Source organism: Miscanthus floridulus, chromosome 11, assembly GCF_019320115.1.
Source record: "Miscanthus floridulus cultivar M001 chromosome 11, ASM1932011v1, whole genome shotgun sequence".
In the NCBI taxonomy this organism is placed as follows: Eukaryota; Viridiplantae; Streptophyta; class Magnoliopsida; order Poales; family Poaceae; genus Miscanthus; species Miscanthus floridulus.
The window spans coordinates 73888612-73911626 of NC_089590.1; the positions used below are offsets into that span (position 1 = coordinate 73888612).

The 23015-nt window shown below is 48.2% G+C and overlaps 2 protein-coding genes across 2 annotated transcripts; both read left to right on the plus strand.

Moving 5' to 3' along the window:
* Positions 1-7436: 7436 nt before the first annotated feature.
* Positions 7437-8810, plus strand: LOC136491212 (ethylene-responsive transcription factor 2-like). Its single transcript, XM_066487451.1, has one exon. The coding sequence runs from the start codon at positions 7558-7560 to the stop codon at positions 8437-8439; it is 882 nt and encodes a 293-aa protein (XP_066343548.1). The 5' UTR covers positions 7437-7557; the 3' UTR covers positions 8440-8810.
* Positions 8811-10829: 2019 nt separating this feature from the next.
* Positions 10830-11785, plus strand: LOC136491213 (oleosin Zm-I-like). Its single transcript, XM_066487452.1, has one exon. The coding sequence runs from the start codon at positions 11185-11187 to the stop codon at positions 11647-11649; it is 465 nt and encodes a 154-aa protein (XP_066343549.1). The 5' UTR covers positions 10830-11184; the 3' UTR covers positions 11650-11785.
* Positions 11786-23015: the final 11230 nt, after the last annotated feature.

A 23015-nucleotide genomic window follows, 5' to 3' on the forward strand; every position in this document is an offset into this window, starting at 1 on the left:
CTGATCACTGATCAATAAGGGGTTCATGGCATCTAGACGCCAGACGGGGTTGAAATGTAAAGCCTCGTTTGGTTTCTGAAAGTGCCATGGATGACTTTTTCTCTGTTGTGCGTTGCATGAAGATGCATCGCTCGACGCAGGCATGCACTGGGCCACTGGCCAGCTGGAGCATGCATGTGTATATTGGTCAAGTGGCCATCACAGTGCACTTTGTTATTAGTATCTCGCATAACAGCCATGTGTGCAATCTATAGAGCAGGAATATCCTACAGTCTCAGGTACCATTATTAGCATCGCGGCGGCGAAAGCTGCTTGTTCTTTTTCGTTCCTTTCTTGTAAAATTAGTTTAGCAATTTATCTTGTAATTGTTGGACTTGCTTTCTCCTATGATGCAACGGCAGATCACCCATACAGGTCGCATGTAAAATACTAAAATAGTCCATAGGATTATATGTTAGTTCCATCCTAATATAGTGATGGACCAGAGTGACATTTTTAAAAGATTTTTTTAACTCCGTTCAATTGAATGCATGGACACTTCTTTTTCCACACGGGGAACCCCCATTTCTACATTTCCATATTGCCCAACAAATAGCCGCTAGCCCGCTATACCCCAAGGGTGATACTTCTTACCAACTGGAAGCCAAACTTCACACCATTGCTAGCATTGTTGCAAATTCGTAGTGATGTTAGATGCTCCAGAACATTTCGTAACAATTTACCAGATAACTCTTGCAACAGGACACAGGGAAAAAAAAAGGGTGAGATATGGTTTCAATATTTGTCACAAAAGGCACACCTCGGATCATCTTCTTTAGTTAAAATAGCATCATTGGACATAAGCCATAAGAAAATTTTAATTTTGGCTGGTATTTTAAGATTTGTTTGTGATAAATGCCATTTTCAGAGCTAATAAGACTGCTATACATAGATTTGACAGTAAATTTGCCATTTTTTTCCATTTCTCCTTGTTACAATATCAGCCTCACTTCCCAGCTGGAAGTTTGAGGCGTCTTCCCAAATGTTTTCCCAACTGTTTCTCATATCTTCATATAAGCATCTTCTAAATGTAATACTTTCATCTCTCATAGCTTGTGCAACAATAATCTGTTTATTTTTCACATAATTCAAACAGGTTTGGAGCCAGCATGTACAATGGATCACTATAAAGCCAAGGGTCAAACCAAAATCTGGTTTTATCACCATTTTTTATTGAAACACTTCTTCCCTGCAAATATATATCTTTGATCTTAAGTAAATCATGCTAGATTGGAGAATCATTCAGTTTGTGTCCCACCTCATGAATGGTTTTATTTTTCAAGTACTTATGTTTAACTATTACTTGCCATAAACCTTCTTCCTTCTAATTTCCACCACCATTTACAAAGCAAATTGATATTCATTTTTCTCAAATTTTTAATGCCCAAGCCTCCCTTCTTTTTGCTTTTACAAATTACCTCCCATTTAATCAAATGATATTTTCTCTTAGTCCCTCCTCCTTGCAAAAAAAAAGGTCTTCTGATTTCATCCATAGCACAAAACCGAGATAGTTCAGCTAAGAAACAAACTTTATTCTCCTCTTGTGCTGGCCCATAAACCACAAGCAAATTCTATTTAATTCTTATTTCTTTATCGCAAACATTCATTCGAAGCATATATTCCCCATGTTTGAAAGAACCCACGTCAAATCTTCCTATTGTGATCGACCAGAGCGACATGTTTAAAAGATTTTTTTAACTCCGATCAATTGAATGCTTGGACACTTGTTTTTCTAAATGTGATATTCGAACGGCTTTCAGGGACTGCTGGGGCGTAGGCGATGGCAAACCAAAATAAACCCTGACTGCATGGATGCGAGAGGTGATCAAGCGAACATGGATGCGAGTCACGAGTGGCTGTCACTTTGCCGGCCGGTTCCATACTCTCCCTTGTACATGTGCAGTATATGGTGCTGCACGAGAGGCTCATATTTTATCCATGCCTCCATGCGGACTGCGTGCGGAGGATCATATCGATCACCATGACTTCTTCGTTCGGCATGAAAGTACTTTCCGTTAAGGTGGGTGGTTTCGTTTTCCGGCCTGGATGCAATGAACCCAATACGGTCATACGGGGCAGCCAACTTGCATCGGCGCCACACGTCCACGTCGACGATTCCGCAAATGATGCCCCTTGGCCCTGTTCGTTTATGCTGAAATTTAGCTTATACTGATGCTTATGCTGAAATATCGTGAGAAAAAAATACTATTCTATAACTGAAAAGTAGCTCAAGCGAACAGGGACGTGGATTTATCACGGAAATCTCATTCTTATCCCCACGAACAAAGTCTGAAACTCACGAGCGAGACTAGTACATCAATAATCCACGGAGCACATACGTCGCATGACGCTTGTCGTACCTGTATATAGAAATTAAAAGTCGTAATGCAACAGAAAACACGAATTTTGGAGCCTGAATTAAAAAAAAGGAAGTCTGAAAAGTCTCAGCAGCAACTGAGCATGTGTCATGAAAAGGCTCCAGATCCAGTGTATGCTGCCACCACTGGTACGTAGCCAAACCCGTCCCCGTCCCCTGATTTGTGGGACGATGGTTTGGTGGTGCAAAGGCAGGCTTGAAGCGTTTTGTCGTCGTGCACTCGTAGATCTCATCTAAAATCTAAAATAAGAAACCTGATGGATGGACATGGATGGTGGAGCTAAGCTAGCGCCTCGCTAATGCGGAATGGCACGGAAAAGTCTTTGGCTTGGCACGTTTCGCCCTCTCGTACGTGTACTGTGTACAGTGTACTCGCGGCTGCACGTGACACGATCGTGCGATGACGGCCTGTGTCACCATGCCATTAGCCGTTGCAGTCTCGTCCTCGATCACGCAACAGAGCCTTTCATTTTTTTCCACTCGATCCAGTCACATCAAGCGTGGAAAATTTGATCCGCCAGATTATCGGAGACTCTACGGCGGAAACAGCGTAGAAGGATCGGAGCACATATAAATTACTAGACATTTAACACAATATATGATCGCGGCGTCGATGGAGACGTCCAGTTTCCCGTGCACAAAGTATTGTGCTATGTATATTTCCTCTTCGAGGCGTTTGTTTGGTTCCGCACGCAAACGCGAGACTGCCAGAACTCCACGGCTTCCAGAGTCCAGACCCTCGCTGTCACGCTGATAAGAATAAGAAATTTTGATCGACAAATCGTGCGAGTCTTGGTCGCTGGACTTGGACGTCAGGTTGTGCAGTGCACCGTCTACCTCAAGCTGCAAAATTTTAAACTTGACCGGCTCACAGGGAATGAAGAAGGGAACCTTTCGCCGATCGATCCTCCTGCACGCGGAGACGGAGAGGGAGAGCCATCACTATTTTACTCCATCGCCGACTCCTGACAACGGGGAAGGAAACGTTTTTGATGGGGGTGTGAAAAGGGCTTTGCAGGAAGGAGATCTCAGTTCCGTTGAGCCATGTATTTTGGAATAGGACGATAAAGTCAAATGGCCAATAATCGCTACAAAGATCAGCATGCATCATCTGATAGGCACTTTGAATATTAATCTAGAGTATCGAGGTAAACATTATTAGTACACTAAACATGCATACAGCTTAACCAATCGAGTTAGCTTCGATTTTCCACGTCAAGACGCCGATCCCACTCGTACATATATGGGCGCAGGCAGAGCGGAAAGCACCGAGCAGCTTCAGTCATCGAAGCTTTTCCGAGACATAGCAGTGGCATGGCATGTGCCGCGCGGGCACTCTATCTTCAATCGTCATGGCCTTGTTGCGGAGAAGACGAGAAGGTTGTGCACTCTTTCGCCTCCGTTCGCTTAGTTTATAAGCTAGAATCAGCCTTATTTTTTTAACCACAGAACGATGTTTTTCTCTTACAATAAATCAGTTCTACAAATTAGTTATAGCAACAATAAGTTCTGCTAAACAGAGCCGCAGCACCTTGGACTATTATATTATTATTCGTGCTTCGTGGAAAGGTCGATTCGCACGTACGCCGAATAGAAGACACCGTCGTTTCCATGCGCCCCTTTGACGATTCTCGCCGCAAAGTTTAGCATGGTGCCATCGACTTACTGAAACGTGCGGTCAGAGTCCCGGTGGGAGACCGTGGACAAGATGGACTACTCCTCTCAGCCTCAGGCCAACCATAAGGTAAAACTACTAGTAGCCGATGCTTCGGGCTGTGTTCGTCTGGAAACGAGTCCACTTGTTCCGCTTATTTTTTTAACTGGAGTAGTATTTTTCTTTCCTGACATTTTAATATAAACAGTGTTTTTCCGGTATAAACAGTAAATATTTCGTACCAGCCGAACACTTCCTTGGAGTGCAGCCGCAGGTAGTGAGAAGCTACAGGTAGAGGCGGGACTGAAGTCTGCAGCACGTTGAAGTCCCGACTGTCCAAAGCTTACCTAAACAGTGCTGTTGCTGTCGCCTCAAGCTTAAACAGATTGGACACGGGCGTCAAGAGGGTCCTTTGATTTCTCCCTGTCCCATGACTATACTGCGCTGCGCTACTAGACACAGGCATGTACATGTGTAATGAGACGGTTCGACAGGACTGAAAAATAAACTAAAATACTGTTTCGATTAATTGTTGTGAGACAAAAATATTATTCTGTCTGAAAACACTGTTCACATAAACAGTGGTTTCGTGTGTGGGCTGGTCGGCCAGCCAGCCGGCCACCAGCCAGCCGAACACCCTCATTATGTCGAGCCTGCATGCTGGCTGAAGTCAATACGGGGCGTCCGTTCCAGATCGGACGGGAGCGACGGACTGATGGTGCATGAAGCATTGTTGTGCCTGCACGAGCAGGCAGGCAGGCAGGCAGCTACTACTATACGATCGCGGGCAGAGACAGCAGAAGCATGACGGCAGGAAGGAAGGAGCCGAGAAGCTGCCGCTGCTGTTGAGGCCGTGGGCCATGACGTCTCCCGCACGCACGACAAGGCAAGTCTTCGCTGCGCCCGTGACCTGGAGCCCAGACCGGCAGACGTGGGGTGGGGGTGGGGGTGGGGTGGGCGTGGGTCCTGCGGCTCAGGACTAGTCCACGGTCAAAGTCTGTCTTGACCTTTGACTAGTCTAACCATCTGTTCCTGGAGTATGCGCCCACCCATAGTCCATAGAGCTCCTTTGTTTATAATACGAACCAAACGAAAACCGTGGTGGCCTTGTGGCGGGCAGTGACGGATGGTGGTTGGAACTGGAAACCACAAACCAGCAGCCTGTGGCAGATTAGATTCGATTCAGTGTCAAGCTAGCGATGACAATAACCGTCGTGATCAGCCTTGATAAGAAGTCTGAGCTGCCGGCGGTTTTATTCCGATTCAGACCTTATAAGCAGCTCCAAAGGATCACTACTGTCCAATGGCCAAATTTTTCTATGGACCTGATCACTATCCAACAAGCAGCTCCAGAATTTTCTGTGGATCTTGCCCCTTAAGATTAAGAAACTAGCGTTCGTGCATGTGCCATTTCGTAATAAACTGATGCTCTAAACTGATAGGAATGAATATACGATTCTGGTACTGCACCCTGAAACGTTACCAATTCGACATTTTTTTGGAAGTTTAATTCGCACATTTCCTAAATGACAAAACGCCCTAGCCACGCTCCACTATGCTAAATAGTAGGGCGCGTCGCAATCGAATGCTGGAACAGAACTTCTGGACATCATCAGCATGTTCGTTCGCTAGTTTCAATCAAGACTTATCTGGTCAACAGTATTTTTTCTTACAACAAACCAGCATCATTCAAGTTTATCAGCCAAAAAATCAACGAGCGAACAGGCTTTCCAACACTTCCACGCAGCTGATGTGTCCTCCGGAGTCGTGATCCGGAGAAAATCACGTATTCCGCTGTTAAATAATTCTCGGACAACAGCATGTCTGTGCAAGCAAAGCAAGAGTCCCACTGGCGCGACTCTGTTACAACGAAAGCTAAGCAGTCATGGATCACCCTAACTGGGGCTCTATTCGGCTGATGGTTTCTGCGGCTGATAAGTCAATTGAGACTGATTTATTATGAGAAAAAAAAATTATCTCATAGCTGATAAATTCAAGCGAACAGGACGTAGCTAGCTGGAAAACCACGTCAAGGCCTTGAAATCTTCAGTCCTCAGTTCCTGTCATTGCACCCATTATCGGCCGTAACAATTACTGTACCGCCAACGTTTCTACATACCCCACAGTGAATGATACGTACTAGACTACAGACTTGCGTGCATGTACGGTGGATATCAGGACGAGTGGATCAGATCATCCGCCTTCGGACGATCACGCTACGTTGATAGGAGTACGAGTACGTGTATATATATATATATATATATATATATATATATAGAACTAGAAGCTCAGCGGGTGAAAGAAGGCAGGCTGCGGCCTGCAGCGTGCAGTGCCTTCGTTCAGATTTTCAGAAAGTCCAGGATAAAAGTAGCTGTTGATGCTTTCAAGCTCTACTAGTGTTCTCGTCTTTCTCCTCACGGGCTGGGCCCCCACAAAAGCTGTGGCCGTCTCTATCCTCTCGTCTTCTAGTGCAACCACAAGACGGTCTAGAAGCAATGCACCACATGACTTCCACGCCATTTCTTCCTGCAACGGCAAAGCTTCAGGGCCACCGCATTGAATACAGATCCATCCATAGGTCTTGTCACGGCTCCGGTGTCGATTCCGCGCTCTTTTATCTGCTTACGGCGGAGGAATTTCCATGGAACAAAACGCCTCTCGTCTAAAAAACACGAGAGAAATGCAGGTCAGGAGCTCAGGACTTGGTGTCACGAGATTATCTACAAAAGTCAGCTGCTTAAGAGACCCGATTCGAAGAGCTTTTCGTATAATAATAAAAATCACCAAAGACATGGGAAAAAACAAGTGTCCCTTCTTGATCATCACGCGAGATCGCCGTGTGAATATACCCGAGACCCCGAGGCGGGATATGCGCCCGGGCAGACCAGGGCAGGGCAGGCGTTGGACCATCTAGAAGCACCGAGCGGTGGCACGGGCCAACGGCGCCGCGGCACGCACACACGAGGCACGATCCCGATCCCGATCCCTGCGTGCCCGGTGCCCCCAACGCCACGACGGGACGAGAGGAGACGAGCCCGGCCGCGAGCGATCCACCTCCAGCTGACGCCGACCTCATCGCTGACGCCACCGGACTGCTAATCCCGATCCTTCTTCTAATCTAACCAACGGCCGGGCGCGGAAAGCGAGCGGCCCTCCCCGCAAACTACTCTAGCCGACTAGATTGCAATCACTAGCACTGGCGTTAGCGTCGCATAACTGGGCCTTGACCGCTGCTTATTTTAATTTTGAATTTTTACCGGGAAAACCCCCATTCCGGCACGTGGCTCCAGGTTAGGAAAGTTCAACGAACCGCGACGCCGGTGTGAACCCGCCTCCGCCTATATAAACCGGCCCCCGGCCCAGCCCTCGCCGTTCAACTCGATCACTTCTTCCATTCCCGTTCGACACACACACACAGCTCACTCCCTCCTTCTCAGTTTCGTCATCAACTCATAAACCAAACAGAGAGACAGAACTCGATTCCAGGATGCTGCTGAACCCGGCGTCGGAGGCGTTGGTGCTGGACACCATCCGGCAGCACCTCCTGGAGGAGCCGGCGGCGGCGCGGCCGGCCGACGAGAGCTTCGGGAGCCTGGTGGCGGACCAGTGGAGCGGCTCGCTCCCGTTCCGCACCGACGACGCCGACGACATGGTGGTGTTCGGGGCGCTGCAGGACGCCTTCGCCTACGGCTGGCTGCCCGACGGCTCCTTCGCGCACGTGAAGCCCGAGCCGGTGCGGTCCCCGGACTCCCACTCCTACTCCTACTCCTACGACGGCTCCTCCTCCTGCTTCGGCGGCCTCCTGGACCCGGCGGAGCCGCTGACGCCCAGCAGCGAGGGCGGCGAGGCGGCCGCCACGCCCAGGCGGGAGGAGGCCGCGGCGGCCGTGGCCAGGGGCAAGCACTACAGAGGGGTCAGGCAGCGCCCGTGGGGCAAGTTCGCGGCGGAGATCAGGGACCCCGCCAAGAACGGCGCGCGCGTCTGGCTCGGCACCTACGACACCGCCGAGGACGCCGCGCTCGCCTACGACCGCGCCGCCTACCGCATGCGCGGCTCGCGCGCGCTCCTCAACTTCCCGCTCCGCATCGGCTCCGAGATCGCCGCCGCGGCCGCCGGGGACAAGCGGCCGTCGCCCGAGCCCGCCACCTCCTCGGACTCGTCCTTCTCCTCCTCCTCCTCGTCCTCCTCGTCGTCCTCGACCAGCGGTTCGCCCAAGAGGCGGAAGCGAGGCGAGGCCGCGGCTGCCAACATGGCCATGGCGCTGGTGCCCCCGCCTTCCCAGCTTAACCGGCCGGCCCAGCCATGGTTCCCTGCCGCGCCGGTCGAGCAGGCGGCGATGGTGCCGCGCGTGGAGCAGCTCGTCATCTAGCCCCGCGGCGATCGGTCAGAGCCAGCCAGCCACCGGGCACCGCGGCGAGGCAATGAGGCGTGCAACGACGGATGATGATGCGCCAGCGAAGGCGGAGGAACAGGACAACAAGGCCCTGCGCTGCACTTGCGCGGTGCACTGCACGACGGGGCCGCGCGAATGCGACGGCGCGCGCGCGCGCATCCCGGTGACAGCTCCACCGGATGGAATGCGATAAGCTCGGGCGCAATTGGTTGGGGTCCGGACGAGCTCCGCTCCGGATGCCGCTGTTGCTCCGTGCAACTCGCGCAAGCGGAATGAAAGAAGGTGTCTGTGTGTAATCAAGTGTCTTGTATGCGAAACGAATTTTCGGTATATGCGTCGTTGTCACTTGTCAGGGTGGTGTGCTGAGGCCTCAGGGCTTGTGCTGCTGATAAGTTTAATGTAAAAAAAACGTAGGGAGACGATGAGATCAAGAACAATCCGCTTTGTTCGTTGGTAGTACCTGCAATGAGTGCGCCATCATCTGATAAATATCCAGCAGCGGCTAAACAGGCGCGCAAGTCAACAGAACAGCGACCTGAACTCATGACACGAAATCGAAATCCAATAATATACCCGCTCAAAAGCTAAAACCTAAAATTGCAGAGCCCACAGCCCAGCGGTAAACAAACGCTGACGTAATAGGAAGGTGGGTTGCCCACGGCAGCGATATCGAGAGGTGGTTAGCACAGCTCCAGCTCGAAGATGGACACATTGGATTTGGAGTGTAAGATAAAAAACAAAACGAAAGGATTTAACCACATGCGTGTTACTAATTTGAAATAGAAAACAAATCTGTCAGAGTGCCGATCGATAGCTTGGTGGAGCAAGTGGCGCGAAGGCGTCAGCGTCGCCATCGTGCTTTGCGGTGGTACTGGAGAGAGACGAAAGGGAGAAAGACACGCAGCAAGCAAGCGATGACAGAAGCGGGAGCCCTCGTCTTTACTCCTAACGAACGAGATAAAAATCTGAGGCCACGTAAGTACGTGCTTATCTGCGACTTGTGTAATGTAAAGAGGGATAAGCATGCGTCCGTCGTCACAGCGGACTACAGGAGGTAGGGCCCTAACAGGAGGATTACCCTCACTGATGATTCCAGGCAGTATCCACCACAGCGTTGTCGTGTTGCGCAACAGCTGGACTTGGGCCACGGGCCAAGGGAGTAGTATACGTATGAGATGTTTTTTTTTCCTTTTTCCAACTTGTTGGGTATTCTGGGTGGAAAGGGGGACCAAAAGGGAAAAAGGTGTATATGATCCGCCTACTTGCCGGTCGACCAGTATGGCACCTGATTGAGTACAGGTCACGGGGCAAAAGCAGGCCACTGTTTCATGAATAGTGAGCGGGTCATGAACTCATAATGTGCTGTGCAGGAATTTTTCGGCTGGGCTAGTTTGGGCTGGCTGGTGCTGGTTTGTTGTGAGAAAAAAACACTGTTGGCTGGCTGGTTTGGGCTGGCTAAAACCAACAAACGAACAAGTTGTTTATTCGCATGAAAAAGAGGGTCTGCCCCTTTTTTATGAAAAGAGGTGCGGAGAGGAGAAGAGAGATACAAAGGCACGCTTAGTTTGGCATTTTGGAGTGGAAAGGGCTGTGCTTCGAATTTTTCCTTGCAAAAAATGCGTGTTTGGTTTAATTGGAGCGGAACTGTTCCCATCAAAGTATTGTACGTATAGCAGCAAGCAACTGCAGCAGCTGCACAGGGCAAGCTGCCAAAGGAGTGGCGGGGGCACAAGCCACATAGGCTTGACGTGGAAACCATTGTCCTACGCAATAAGAAATTTATTTACTTACCGTCGAACACACTTGAAAGTGAAGCAAATTTGCAGCCAAAATCAGGCGGATCAATTTTTGCGCTGTGCAAGAAACTGATCCACGTGTAACAGCAAGCCAAAGCTGCACCGCTCCACCTGGTCCAGTAAGAATGGAGGGACAAAGTCGAAATTAGGAGGCCGGCAAAAGCTTGGTGCTAGTAGTAGCTTTGGCTTCAGTGGTTCATCTCGAAAAGGAAGGCATAACCGGGTGACCGACCTATTGTGGCCACGCTAGCAACGGTCTGAACGGCTCCAAAACGTTGATTCATGTCTCCCTTTCGCCTAGTATCCTAGTCAGAGCTTTTCAGTTTCCAAGGCCTCCTGACTTTACACGCCAGCATCGGAATCAGGCGATTAGTCCATACTACTGCATCCAGAGACCAGAATAGCTTTTTTTAATATAAAAAGAAGAAAATGGACCGTTTGGTGTGAGATGAATGTATGGGCCGATGGGCACAGAAACCATTGCATGGACCCAGACTATCGCAGGCCTGCTAATGGTGAGACACGGAATTGGATTTCAGAGACACGGAAGACAAAAGGAAAAAAAAAAGAAAAGCCCAGACTCACATGAGATTCGGCCTCGCCACCTCCGGCAAACAGCGGCCGATCCAACGGCAGGGCGTCCACAACCTCGTACATATCGCCGCGCGGAAGCGGCGCAACCGCGCAAGCCCGACACCCTCACACAGGTGTCGCGCGGCCCCGGACACGAGTCCCGCATGCGTCCCACGCGGCCGCGCCAGGTCCCGCCTCCGCGCATCCCCACGCCCTCTATAAACCCCCGCTCTCCCTGGACCTCGTCCGCCTCACTCGTAGTCGATCGTAGCATCAGTGGCAGCGGTAGTAGGCGCTCTGGGCAGTGTAAGCACGTGGTACCTACCTCGCTCTGCTAAGCTAGCAGCTTGCCATGGCTGATCACCACCGGGGCGGGACGGGAGGTGGCGGGGGCTACGGCGACCAGCATCGCGGGGGCGGCATGCATGGCGAGGCGCAGCAGAAGCAGGGCGCCATGATGACGGCGCTCAAGGCCGCGACGGCCGCGACATTCGGCGGGTCGATGCTGGTGCTGTCCGGGCTGATCCTGGCCGGCACCGTGATCGCGCTCACGGTGGCCACCCCCGTGCTGGTGATCTTCAGCCCGGTGCTGGTGCCGGCCGCCATCGCGCTGGCGCTCATGGCGGCCGGGTTCATCACCTCCGGCGGCCTCGGCGTCGCCGCGCTGTCCGTGTTCTCCTGGATGTACAAGTACCTGACGGGCAAGCACCCGCCGGGCGCCGACCAGCTGGACCACGCCAAGGCGAGGCTGGCGTCCAAGGCCCGCGACATCAAGGACGCAGCGCAGCACCGCATCGACCAGGCGCAGGGGTCTTGAGATGCACGCGAGAGCGGACCGCGTGTCCTGCTCCTGGATACCGCGCGCGGGGTGGCGTACGGCGGCGGCGCTCGACCACCGCCGGCGTGGCATGGCCCTACGGCTGCTGCTGCTACGTACCTACGCTGCCGTAGAGTATCGGTCGCCGTGCTAGCTCTAGCTAGTCGTCGTTATGTGTTGTGCTTTATTTGTATGTGCATGTGTGTCTGGTTGGGACATGCAGTGTAGTATGCTGTATGCGTCTTTCTTGATCGGAGTGACGGATGTACTGCATGCTCGATGTCTAGTTTGGATGTCATGTTTATGATGATGAGGAATAAAATGAAGTGTTCAAGCGAGATGCTACGGTTTCCCGGACTACCATGCGATTTGGAGATTTCTTTGGCTCTTTGCAACAATAACCTGGCTCATGATACCATCGATCGGTATCGGAATGAAAAGAGGGCATGGGCTCAACTGACAAAGTGCTCTTGTGGGCTTGTGGCCATACATGAGGTCATGGCCTCACCTGACATGTGCTCTCGTGGGCCTGGCCTGTGGCCATACATGAATATCGTGAGATCGTTTAGGGCTCCCATGGGCTAACAACTGATTCAGCACTAATGGATGGTTTAAAGTTTAACCAACGTCTTAACATTATCCTTTAGCCAAAGCCTCAACTTATTAGTTCACTAAGTTAATCCTTCAAACCCAGCTGATTAAGTCTTAACATTAGCCTTTAACCAAAGCCTCATCTTGTTAGTTCACTAAACTAGTCCTTCGAACCCAGTTGACTAAACTAGTCCTTCAGCTAAATAAACAAGTCCTTCAAACTCAGCTAAGAAGAGTTAAAAGCGCGAAGGGCTAAAGTTTAGGCTTTATAGTTGTTAGTTCATTAAACTAGTCCTTCAACTAAGTAAACTAGTCCTTTAAACTCGGCTAACAAGGGCTAAAAGTACCAAGGGCTAAAGTTTAGGCTCTAAGTTTAGCCAAAACTTTAACTAGTTGTTAGTTTACTAATCCTAAAGTTTAGCCAATTCTCAACTTTATTAGTTCACTAGTCCTTCAACCTAGCTAACAAGGGCTGGACTAGTCCGTCAAATCCATCTAACAAGGGCTAAAAGTGCGGAGGGCCAATAGGTAGGCTAAGTTTAGCCAAAGCCTTAACTAGTTTTTAGTTCACCAGTCCTTCAAATCCAGCTAACAAGCAGAGCTGAACTAGTCCTTCAAACCTAGCTAACAAGAGCGAAAAGTAATACAATAAAAAAGGTCATCTCTATCCTCTATTTTCTCTCTAACTAGGTGAGCGAAAAAGGTAGGAGAGAGGTTATTTCAAAAAATCATCTCTATCCTCTCTCTCTAACCAGGTGAGAGAGGAAAGGTAGGAGGGAGGGTATTTTTGTCTAGAAGCTAATTTTCAGCTGAGGAATTAAACAGACAAGGGCTAACAACTAGATGGCTATTTTTTAGCTGACTATTAAAGACAAGCAGGGTTGAACTAGTCCTTCAAACCTAGCTAACAAGGGCTAAGAGCAACTCCAAGAGTTCGTCTAAAACTAATAGCTAAATTTCTTGTTTTAGCCATTGTGTAAGATAGAGAAGTCCTAAAAAAATGAGAACTCTACGATAGCCTAGCTATTTTGCCTCTTGTGTATTTGAAAACATGCTATTTCTGGATAGCGACAACAAAAATTCATGCAGGAAGGGGAGCGCCGAACATAAATTCACGAAGGGAAGAGGAATAGCGAGAGACCACGGTGTGCTATTTCTAGATAGCGAGAAGTATGGGATACATGGCTTCTTGTTTTGGATTACTGGACACAATATCTGTTGGAGTCCTATTTTTACTAAAAATCTGAATACACCATCTGTTAGAGTTGCTCTAAAAGTGACTACGGATAAAAAAAGTCATCTCTATCCTCTATTTTCTCTCTAACCAGGTGAGAGAGAGAGAAAAAAGGTAGGAGCGAGGGTATCTCAAAAAATCATCTCTATCCTCTATTCTCTCTCTAACCAGGTGAGAGAGGAAAGAGAGGAGGGAGGGTATTTTTGTCTAGAAGCTAATTTTTTAGCTGAGGAATTAAAGAAACAAACATATTCTTAAATACTCATCTAACGGCCGTTTGGATTCACTGAGATTGTAGAAGCTGGATTCTAGAATCTAGGATAGGTTCCAAATAGCCATAGCTTCTAGCCAGCTTCTAGAATCTATGGACCTCTAGATTCCATAATCTGGTAAGCTGAGGGGAATTTTTTTTTAATTTTAACCCTTTTTTTAATATAATTTTAAATCTAACACTGACAATTTTTTTTAAACTAACACTTTTGGCCGCGCCTATTGCCCTGGCGCGGCCAAATGCCTGTGCCGCGCCATGCATGGTGGCGCGGCATAGGGCTGACGTGGCGTGGGGCGGCCGGGGGGCCGCTGACGTGGCCGGTCCTACCGCGCCACCCATCATGGCGCGGCAGTGCCGCGCCACCGACCCTGGCGCGGCAGTGCCGCGCCGTGTTGAGTGGCGCGGCCGAACCAAACATACCGCACGAGCAGCCACACCACCTGGCCGCTGCGCCCGTCGCCGGCCCGAGCTACCTGGATGGTAGAATCGAAACGCGTCGCGCCAGTATATTGTTGAGTTTTTTTATGGCCGAATAGAGAATTTGATAAGCCAATGATTAGTTTTTCGTCTTTCATAATACGGTTATGCACCATTTTAACTAATCAATTACGAAAAATTGCCACCGGTGTCCAGATACGCCGGGACTGTAGGGTACTCAATCTCGCCGGCAGTGCTGCCGCGACTCAACGAAACGAATAAGAAGCAAGTTGACAAGCTGCCACATAACATATTCATTGTTTTGACATAAGTTTGACATAAAATAACCAAATAACCCCGCAAGTTTCGGATGTCAATATTCGTTTGACCTAAACAAACTAAGATCCAGGAGTGTAAGGATCCCTCGGACGCCTCTGTCTCTTTGGATTTGTTGGCAACACATTGGGAGTGTAGCCAACGTCGGTATGGTCGCGTCGACGGTGCGTACGGCTCGTACCCTGTAGGTATATGATACGCACGATTACTTATAATTCTTTATGATCGTTAGTTCATGGAGCCTATGTACTGAAACAAACTATCTTTGTTAGTACCTGTGAGGCTCCTTGGGTGCCAACGGGGCACCACCTAGCTGAGACATGCCGATCTCGTTCTGCGGCCATTCGTCCCACTGGCCATGCTGTCCACGGAAGCCCGGGGGTTCGTCGTCGTCGTCATCGTCGTCCTCCTCGTCCTCGGTTGTAGGGTCCTTCCCAGCGCTAAGATGTGGTGGTGTACGCACCGCGGAAGTGGCACCCTGTGTCATCGCCTGAGAAGAGCCGGCTGGTGTCCTCAAAGAGGCTGAAGACAGTGCCACCCGACCGCGCGGGGAGTGGCGGTTCCTCATAAGGGGTGTCCATGCAGCTCAACTTCTGAGCTAGCTTCCTGCAGCTCTTCTTCACCTTCTGCATAAATAGACGTTAAAGTTAGTTCATTAGCCAAACGCAATTACAATAAAGAAATATTTTTGAAACGAACAAGTTTATGTTTACCTCCACAAAAGTCAGCGAGAACGCCTGGCCCCTGCCCTCTAGACTCGTGAAGCCGGAACGCTGCTTCGTTGGACAGCCTTGACAATTGTGTCGACTGGGTACAGAAACACGGTTGGATAGTTTTAGTACACATACTTAATACCAAAATGATAACAAATTATACCATTCAAGTATCTTACCATGTATCTTTGAAGCGGGGCTCTCTGTAGCTGTGTGTCCTCCCTAGTGGTGACAGTCGTACACATCTTCGATGACATCTTCCTCCGAGTCCTCGTCAATCGCCACGTCAGTGTACGGGGGCTTGATATGTGTCCTCGTAGACCTGTGAAGCCACCGCAGGTACTCGTCGAAGGTGTGCTGGTCGTGTGGAGGACCCTCAAGGACCGCATGTGGTACCCTGGTCTGCCACAAATGGATGTACGAGCTATGTGTCACGCGCCAATCCTTGGTCTTGTACCTCTTCCTGCGGTCAAACCTGCAACAAAACGATGTTAGTTGTACCAAACACACCTCTGAATTGTAGCATTGTTATTAATCGATAACGCACCCAGTGCAATTCTTGATTGATGGAGTAAAGCGGTGGTGGACACCATGTCATTCTTCCAAACTGTTTGCAGACCCGGATGGGCAAGTGAATCTCGACCACATGGAAGAAAATAAGAGGGACGTCGCAGCGATACTCGTGTGACTTGTCCCTAGTGATAGGACTCAGATAGTCCTGGAGCTCCGGAGAATCCCAAGGACACCAAAACACCTAAAATTTCGTAATTGTGTTAGGTTGTGATATAGTGTACATCGAAGAAGACACTGCTATGATAGTATAGAGAGCGTAACCTGGTGCTGTGTCAGGACATCGAGACCGTCCGTATACTCCCTGTACTTGCGCCACGCATTCCCTCTAACTAACTGTGCTTCCGTCCAGATATACAGAGCTGTAGGGAGTGTATCATGCCCGTTCCATTGCTGCATTGAATACGATAACGAATTAGCAACAAATAATCTCATCATATCTAAATGCCTGGAAGAATATAATAAACCAAAGTACTTACCGGTAAACCATTATTAAAGGGCCTCCCAACGGGCAATCGTTCCCAACACCAAACCTGGAGTAGGTAGGAGCAACCGCCAAGGTTCGCATGTCCTGAGGTGCGACGGTAGACAACGCATAGCTGTCGATACGTCCATGCCAGGACTGCGCTGCCCTAGCTGTACCCCGCTATGTTCTCCCACTGGCTGGCGAAGTATGTCAAGGAAGATCCAGCTGATGGTGTTGCCCGAGGCGTCTAGGAAGAGGAAAGCACCAAGAAAGTGCCTAGAGCCACACTCGAGCGAACCTATCGATCTGTGCCTCCTCAGCTTGTGGGTCCAAGTACTCAAAGCGCTCTGTGATCCAGGACGACGAAACACCGGAACTTTTCCTAGTAATTGATCAAAGAAAATGAGACCCGATGCCAGCTATAAAGCAATGCAAGTATTAAATAGACTTGAATTTCTCACTTATTTTTCTTGGAGGCCTCGTCGTCCGGTGGAAGAAAACCAGTAAACTGAGCCACCAGCTCCCTCTAGTGATCGTTGTCAACTATCACTGTCACTGGAAGTCCCCCCCAACCGATGGCCTAAATAGCCTTCACGTCCTGTAACGTCAAGGTCATCTCGCCACAAGGTAAGTGGAACGTGTGGGTCTCAGGCCTCCACCTGTTATAAGAATAGAACGACTGTTAGTAGTCTCAAATTTATTAGAAGAAAGTTTACGTACAAAGAATGCACTCGCACCTGTCTACAGCTACAGTAAGTAGTGCTGGGTCAAGGGGCGGAAGACCGTGGTTGACAACACGGACAAGCTCGAGGAAGCCGGCACGCCGTATGTACGGCACGTAACGCTCGTCCCACTGATGCGCCCTGGTGTGCGTGCAGGGCCTCAAAGGAGGCAAGGCCACCTCTGCGTCATTGTCGCTCAAGATGTGTGTTCGGTGCTAGTCGTCGTACTCCACCTCAAGAATGGGGTATAACGGGTGCTGCGTGGGAGGGGCCATCCTGTTACAAATTGATAAACAAAACGTTAGAGTATTCAAATTAACAAAATTTAAATTAACATTATGTAGCATTGCAAAATTTGAACTACTTGTAATGCAATATGAAAGCACATGTACATATCGGTACAAGGATAAGCCCGATGGTCATGTGCTATGGACGTGGATAGGGACTAGAGATCGTAAAATAAACACCAACCAAGAAGCGAGGGAGCGAGTTACGCTCAGCGTTACGGCCACGGTAGGATTAACCCACGATCGAAACGTTCGAATGAATTACGATCCCTCGACCGGCTCGCTACAATCCCTAACTAAATAACTAACTACAAACTAAATAATAAATACCTAATCAATCACAAACTAAATATCCTAAAACAATAATAATCACAAACTAAATAATAAATACCTAAAATCTAAAAACTATCTACGTAAATCACAAACTAATTATCCTAATACAATAATAATCAAAATAACTTTAAATCAAGAGAGAGGTACCTTAGGAGCGGGCGGCCTTGACGCGCCGGCGTTCGTGGCGCGGCCGGCGAGGGTACTGCGAGGCGCGGGCGGCCGCGGCTGGCGGGAGTGGCCGGCGAGGGCGCGGGCGGGCGCGGCGTGGGCGGGCACGGCCGCGTGCGGGCGCTGGAGGCGTGCGCTGGGCGACGGCGGGGCGCGGCGGCTGGCTGGCGGCGTGCGCGGGCGGGCAGGGGTGCGTGCGGGTGGGGGGCTCGCGCGCTATATTTATTTGGCCCTGTCGCGCCATGTATTAGGGCGCGGCAGTGCCGCGCCAAGATCGGTGGCGCGGCAGAGCCCTGCCCTGTCAGCGGTCAGCGGACCGGGTCGCCGCCACGTCAGCCCTCTGCCGCGCCACCATCATGGCGCGGCACAGGCTTTTGGCCGCGCCACGAAAATAGGCGCGGCCAAAAGTGTTAGTTTTTTTTAAAAATCCGACAGTGTTAGATTTAAAATTATATTCAAAAAACGGTTAAAATTAAAAAAAAAATCGCCGAGGGAAACTAGCTTCTTGCAGCTTCTAGACATCAAAAGACCATGTTGTCCCTCTTTCTTCCATAGCAGCAACATAAAAAATAAAAAAAGTGAGGACATTATGGTAATTTACTCTAAAAAGTTGTCTATCGCAACTCATGCAATCTATGAATCCAAACAACCTCTAACTTAGCTTCTATAATCTAGCTTGCAACAATCTAACTTTTAGAAGTCAGATTCCACAATCTATGAGGTATCCAAATATGGCCTAAGATTTCTTCTTCTCTAACCCAAACGATAAATCGGGTAAAGAGGAAAGCTCTTTTTTTGGGAATTAAAATTTTATCTTTGGACTTGGCAACAGCGACAACCCTGTCCTGAGCGACAAGTCCTTGACGAGTGAGCTCTGAACGGAGAACGAGACAACCAATAGCGCAGACTTTGCGGAATTTAGACCGGACAACTAAGGGTGTGTTTGGTTGAGCTGTGGCTGTGGGAAAAGCTGCTGTGGGCTGTGAGCTGTGGGAAAGCTACTGTGGGCTGTGAGCTGTAGAAAAGCTGAAAGCTGTTTGATTAAACAAGTATAAAATATACCTTCTATCTTTATCTCTCTTAAAACAACTATGGAAGAGCTTTTTATTCCACCAATTTCGAAAAGCAGAAAGCCAAAAGCCAAAAGCAGGGTCAAACCAGCTTTCAAAAATGTACTACGGAAAAGCAGCTGCTTCTGAAAAAGCAGCCTCCAAAAACAGCCTCTTTGGTTGGGCTTTTGGCTTTTGGGGCAAAAAGTCAAAGCCAAAAGCCCAACCAAACGGACCCTAAGACGGCTACCTGATTGGAAATTTGGATGCATCCCGGGTCCTGGGCTACTCAGTGCGGGGGGAGAAATGAATGACCTCTTGGGCATTAGGCCACTCTGGTGCGTGCAACGTTCTATTTCTCAGTTTTCAAGATTATTTTCAAGACTATAACTTAGATTTTATCCTTATTTTAGGTTTTTTTTTCTAGTTTTCAACACTGTGATTTGAATTGAAGAATAAAACTTGGTCTCGCCCCTCCTTTAGACGGTGGATTGGTGGGGAACAAATGCACATGGTTTTCAACATGAAATGGGGCAGATTTCCCACACCCATTTGGGAGAAGGATTAGAATCCCAACCGACTAAATCATTTCAGAAAATTTAGAAAAAAAATCAAGGAATTCAAAAATATCGTTGCCATTTAAAAAATCAGCACCCATTAAACTTTTAGTGGTAGTCGTATATGATTTGGCCTCAACCCATCGGTTCCTAGAAGATAACAGAAAAAAATTTATCATTCCCATTAGAATTCCATCAGTTTCCTCAAGTACCGAACCAACAAACTCATAAAATATATATTTTGAGAGAAACATGCACAGGCAATGCTACTACTAACAATACAACCAAACACAGATACAAATGTTACTCTTAAAATTATCCACATTAAGCTAGAAGTAAAGTAGGGCAAGCAGTCACATCTACTTAGCTTAGCCCATAACATCTTCATCCTTATCCAGCAAGGGAATCATTGCAACAGCTGCAAGCTCGACCTCAATGTCGTATGCAAAAAAAACTTCCAGTATAAGCACTTGGCGTTACAAATAGTACATTCAACAGGGTAAATCATTGTCATAATTATCACTTACATGGTAAAGGTACATGTTACATGACAAGGACAGTAAAAGTTTTACCATCCATCCTAATACAATATAAACCCTAACTTGTACACACACAGGCTGTGACTTATGTTCTAACAGGATCAGATATGAACCTTAGCAACAACAAATAAAGAGAACACACTTAGCTAGCTGGATACGTATAATAGTATTGCTCCATATTTCTTAAAGATAAACACAATCAACTAACTAGATACAAGGTTACAAAAGCATTAAGCGCTACGCGAGTGGCGACCCACCGAGCGTGCTTAATCGTTCCTAAGCGTGTTTAAGCATTTTGTAATGCAGCAGAAATTTAGAATTTTGGTCTTGGACCGAACAAATGAGAGATGAGAATGGAGATCAATTGAGAGAGTGCAAATGAATCAGGGGCTAGGTCCCTTCTGCTTCCCCATCTGTTTTGGTTGATGTCCGTATTTACCCGTTTTCATATTCTCGAATATCTGACTCTTTTTTATGTTCCTGGACAAACTATTCTGAATTGTTTTCGCTTTGCTGATGTTAGTATTCTATTTTTTTCCCTTGGTCTTAAACCTAATATACAAGTTTCTAAAAATCTATATCCATGTTTTCTTACGAGCGCATGATAATGCTAACTGGAGAGGTCATATACATTATTTACATGCAATACAAAAAGCGTTAAACACTGCGAGTGGTGACCTATCTCCTAGAGCTTAAGCGTTCCTAAGTGTACATAAGTGTTTTGAAATGCCAAAAAAATTCCAAATGTTGGTCTTGAGAGATGAGATTGGAGAGCAACTAAGACAGTGAAAATAAATGAAGGGCAAGACCCCTTTTTGTAGGGTAGGTGGTTGGGGAGATTTTTCACAAATTCCCCTAGTGGGGCTTGTATTTACAAAAGAACATCTAGGGGTTATAAATGGACCGTAATCATTATCTCACAAGTTTCTTGGCTATGTAATTGGACCCTGAACACACTAATAGGTCCCTAACATATAATACACCCCCTAAGCCGCCGCCCACAAGAGAAAAACAACTGCCACTATCGCCCTTCCCAGCAGAAATGCCTCGGTGGCTAGAGGAGTGGAGACCCGACCCCTCCGTAGTTTTTAGTTTTTTGTTGATCCTTGTTCTTCTAGGGTTTGTTTTTTGGCATCATCGATGAGGCGGTGACAATGATGACGCACTAGAATAAGGTCTCTCTGGCCTCTCCCTACCTCGTCGACGTTTGATTCAGCGTCGACGAATGGCCACTGAGAGTTTGGTCTGTTAGATCTATTGGTTATCTTTAGATCTTGGTGGCAGTCGGTGTGCTTATCAGGAAAGTAGTCAGTTGGCTCTCTTCACGATGATTTCAACCTCTTCTTTTGGTTCTATTGCAAGGTCTGACATCTCCAATACTCTGTTTTGGTGGTGAAGGATTGTAAGCCTATGTTCCTTGGAGGGTTCCTCCAATTGATGTTCTTTCGGTGGGTTCTAGATCTCGTTATAAGCGATGAGTGGATTTTGCAGGTGTCCCTTTCCTTTGCTGTTCAGCGCATTTTTCAATTTTCGACAGGCAATGGATGATCAAAGGAAGAAGATGACTAGTTTGATCTTCAATGTACTCTTATTTTTTTAGATGTCATTTTGTGTCAAGTTGTCATTTTGTACGAGCTATTGTTTTCCTTATGCATATCAGATATGAGACACTCTTTTGAGTGTCTTTCTCAGAAAAGAACATATAATACACCCCTAACACATAACTCAAAGCATCCAACATGCATTTGAGTTAGGTGCTGATTTATCAAAAGATGTTGAAAGAAAAAAGAAATGGAAAATAAAAAGGAAAAAATGATGGTATGGGCTTTTATTTAGTGGCCCATCTAGAAGCCCATTAATTCAATACAAACCGATGTTCCACCGCACCCACACGTTTCTTTGGCCTAATTAACCTTTTCACTGCTCCAGCGAAGGCACACAACCTGATAGCCGTCGATGTTTTTTCATCTCCCATCTTCATCTTCCTCGCAGCGCCGTCGCTCCATCTTCTGCTCCCTCCCCTACTCGCGCTCGGCACGTAGGCGATGGCGACGACGCTCAGGCTCTGGCTCTTAGCGACGGCGGGGTAGTCCTAGGCTCGGCAGCGGCGTTAGCGGCTCCACCTTCCGCCTCTTGCCAGTTGCCTTGCGCCCTCGCCTCTAGTTCTCCGCACACCGGCTGGCGACCCTGCGTGCACACCTCCCCCTCCCTTCCCGCCTCCCCTGCTCCACCAAGGCGGTCGCACCACTTTGAGAGCGCTTATGCCCCAAAGCAAAGCATTACCCATTGAAAGGAACGAGGATGCCGCCTAGAGGGGGGTGAATATGTGTTTCTAAAAAATCAACCCTTTAACATGCGGAAACGATTAGAATGGAAATTTCTGATGTCTCAGAAATTCCAAATCAGAGAAATGAACCCCTCACGAGTTAAACACAAAGTATACAAGATATTGAGAAAGTATCTAGGAGCTACAACCCTGCAACACAAAGTTAGGGCGACAAACAAATGAAGTCGGCTCAGTCCTCCAATACCTGGCGTGTCCTGTATCAATACCAGACACGTTCAGTATACACGGGTTGTGCAGATCAGGTCCCAACTTCTTCCTTTTGATTTCTCCTTTTACACCAAGTTGTTGGCACCTTTTGGTAACCTGTTTACAAGCTCAAGCAACACAGAAGTAACACAAATACCAAATGAAAAGAGAGATCGAGACACGGTGTTTGTTTTACCGAAGTTCGGACTCCGTCGAGTCCTACTCTCCGTTGAGGGGGCTACGAGCGACCCAATGAAAGTTAGCTGTAAAGGACCACAAAGGTCACCCCAGCTAGAGTCTTTTCCAACACCTTTTCCTCCTTCCACTAGTTGATCCCTTCCCTTACGGCGGTGGAATCAAACCGTTACAAACTTCCCAAGGCACACCACAATCTCTTAGGTGCTCTCCAGCGATGCCTAGCAATCTAGGACCGAGGAGTCCAAGAGTAACAAATGCAAATCACGAGATCAACAAATATGCACAAGTGCTCAAGGGTGGCATGCTCTCAATTTTGAATCTCACTCAACCCACAAGATAGATTTTGCAAATTGGATCAATCACTCACTAAGAGAGGGTTGGA

What these genes read in the sequence shown, in the direction of transcription:
- LOC136491212 (XM_066487451.1), top strand. Translation starts at nt 7,558, where the DNA reads ATGCTGCTGAACCCGGCGTCGGAGGCGTTGGTGCTGGACACCATCCGG.
- LOC136491213 (XM_066487452.1), top strand. Translation starts at nt 11,185, where the DNA reads ATGGCTGATCACCACCGGGGCGGGACGGGAGGTGGCGGGGGCTACGGC.